Source organism: Arachis ipaensis, chromosome B06 (assembly GCF_000816755.2).
Source record: "Arachis ipaensis cultivar K30076 chromosome B06, Araip1.1, whole genome shotgun sequence".
Lineage (NCBI taxonomy): Eukaryota > Viridiplantae > Streptophyta > Magnoliopsida > Fabales > Fabaceae > Arachis > Arachis ipaensis.
This window is the reverse complement of record NC_029790.2, coordinates 136,275,312-136,277,864: the sequence shown is the minus strand read 5'-3', so window position 1 is coordinate 136,277,864 and position 2,553 is coordinate 136,275,312. Positions and strand designations below refer to the sequence as shown.

Here is a 2,553-nt window from a genome sequence, read left to right as displayed (position 1 = left end):
CTTATTGTTAATAATAATTAATTATTATATTTTAAATACATATATAAAGAGACACATCCAGAAAATATATTTATAAAGACACTTTTATTAAACACAGCCATACAAAAAACATTTTTATTAGACACATTCACAAAGACACTTCCATAAAACACAATTATAAATAAATATGCTGTTGGTAACGTAACGAGACTGCCTAATAAAACGTCTCTATAGTCAAATAGGCATAGCCTTTGGTAAAGGCATCATTCTATTCCGTGTAATAGAATCAATAGGTATATTGAATCCATAAACGTTTTTCCAAGAAATATTGTATTCGTTTAACGCTTTAAAAATTATCTTCAGGAAGTCATAATCTATTTCACTCATAGGATGTTGTTTATCATTCTTAATTTCTGTGTCGTTTAAAAAAGAAGTTTACGAACATGAACTAAGCTGCATTCTTCCCTTCAATGTCTTCGTCTCCAACAGCAAACCTGTCCAGAGTTCAATGGATAGATTCAGAAAGTATGAGACAGCATAATATAAGCAAAGAGGATAGAGATGCTCACATATAGAGTTTGGTATAGGGACCAGCTTTAAAATAACCCTTGGATTCAACCTTGACAGAAAAAAGACCACCCGTTTTGAGCTTCACTCTGGCATAATGAACAAGGTCATGAAGCCCAGATTCATTCTGTTGCATGAACATATAAATCAGACTTTCTTTTTCTTTCTGGTTGTGATGACAACAGAAAACATGCAACACCCGCCAAGTATCGTCCAGACCATCTATATGCAGATCTGCCATAACCATCCTCCTAGACAAGTCGTACACATACCAATTAGAGGCTAGCTCCTCAACAACTAGGAGATAATCACTAGATCCCAAAAGAACAAGTGTTGTAGGACACAACACATTACGACGAATTTTCGGAAATTGGCACTCAATGGGTTTCCATCTGTTTGCTTCAACATCATATGACACAATCGATCGTCCTCCCAACCTACTAAAACGATACAAGAAAATGAGGGTCTTATGATGCTTGGTGCTCTTGTCCTCCCACAAAAAGTAAGATTCAGGATCCATAGAACCTTGAATGAAGGCGTTATAAGGTACTTCCCTTCTATCCCAGTAATCTGATTTTGGGTCATAAATCTCAATCCAACCACCCCCAAAGATTAACAACTTGCCATCATAGGGGACTACTAAAGCTCTATTACGACTGATGAACGTGTTACCCAATAATTTCCAAATCCAAGTAGAACCATCGTATTTGAGGCACCAGAATTTTTTGGGGTAATGTAGGTCCATGATCACCCCATAATCTTTTGGAATACCACCCATCAACCTACCAGGGACGAAGTACAAGACACCACCAACGGAACAGAATTCTAGGGACTTTGATAGCGAGGAATTTGATAGCGAGGAATCAATTTTTATACCTTTGGCAAGAGGAGTAACAGGACCTGCTTCTTCAAGATCAACACAGCCATTCTTCATCAAGTCCGCTTCAGTGACAGTTAACATCTTGTGGGTGAAGGTAGTAGAAGAACCCACATCCTCAACATTTTCCACAAAAACATAAAAGCGCTCAGGTTCAGATTGGTGGCACTTGCCAACAGCAACTGTATCTTCCAAAACCGCACCTTTCAAAACCCCAACAGCCCTTTGCCACCAGTTGTCAAAATCAAAATCAGGGTTCAATTGAGTAGCGTGACCCAAATCCCTAATGTGATTGGCGGCCTTAGCCATCAAATTCTTGCCATCTTCGGAAACCCTACCGACCACACCAAACGCACTGAAAGTGCAAGCCTTCACAACAAACACTTCACCCTCAAAGTTCCTCGCTTTCTCCTTCAGCCACTCGGCGAAGTCCTCTGGTGCCGGAGATCGGTTCCAATGTTCCGCAGTTGAAGCAATGACGAGGACGAGGTTCTCCTTAGGTAGGTCTTCGGGCTCGTAATCAACCGTATCTACGAGCTCTAAAGTAACACCGTTTGAGGCTAACATATAGCGGAGGTGCTGCGCCAGAGCTTTTGACGTTCCGATTCGGGAAAAGAATAGGATCTTGCCACATGGTTTGCATTCGGGTTCGGGTTCGGATTGTGGACCGACCGTTGAAAAGTCTCCTTTGTGGGGTGCTTGAAGGAGGCTCTTGCGGCGACCCTTGTATATTAACATGGTTAGGGCAGCGGCTGAGGCGGTGGCCGCGATGTATAAGAGAGAGGATACCGTCATATCCACCTGTAACGAAGATAACTTAGCTTTCATTATTGCCTTTTTTTTTCGTTTTAGGGTTCTCTTTTTTTCGTTGTTGAAGAGACTCAGAAAGTGTTCATCGATGGCGCAAACTGGGAATGAGATAATAAAGTGTGATCTCTCACCTTTAATTTTATAAGTGGGATCAAAAATAAATAAGTAGGGGTGTACATGGATTGGATCGTATCCGCAGATCCGCGGTAAATATCCGCATCCGATTCGAAAATTGCGGATACGATCTGATCCGCAAATTGATTGGATCCGATCCGCACTTTTTACTAATCGGATCGCGGATATCTGCTCTACATCCGCGC

At 41.2% G+C, this 2,553-nt stretch overlaps 1 protein-coding gene across 1 annotated transcript in view; it reads right to left on the bottom strand.

The window, feature by feature from the left end:
* The window catches only part of LOC107605703, a 2,456-nt gene continuing 304 nt past the window's right edge, over positions 402-2,553 (bottom strand). The window contains exons 2-3 of the mRNA XM_016307667.2: positions 549-2,346; positions 402-473 (exon numbers count right to left, since the gene is read on the bottom strand). Of these exons, the coding sequence (XP_016163153.1) occupies positions 428-473; positions 549-2,251 (1,749 nt within the window). The 5' untranslated portion in view covers positions 2,252-2,346 and the 3' untranslated portion in view covers positions 402-427. The remainder of the gene's footprint in view (positions 474-548; positions 2,347-2,553) is intronic.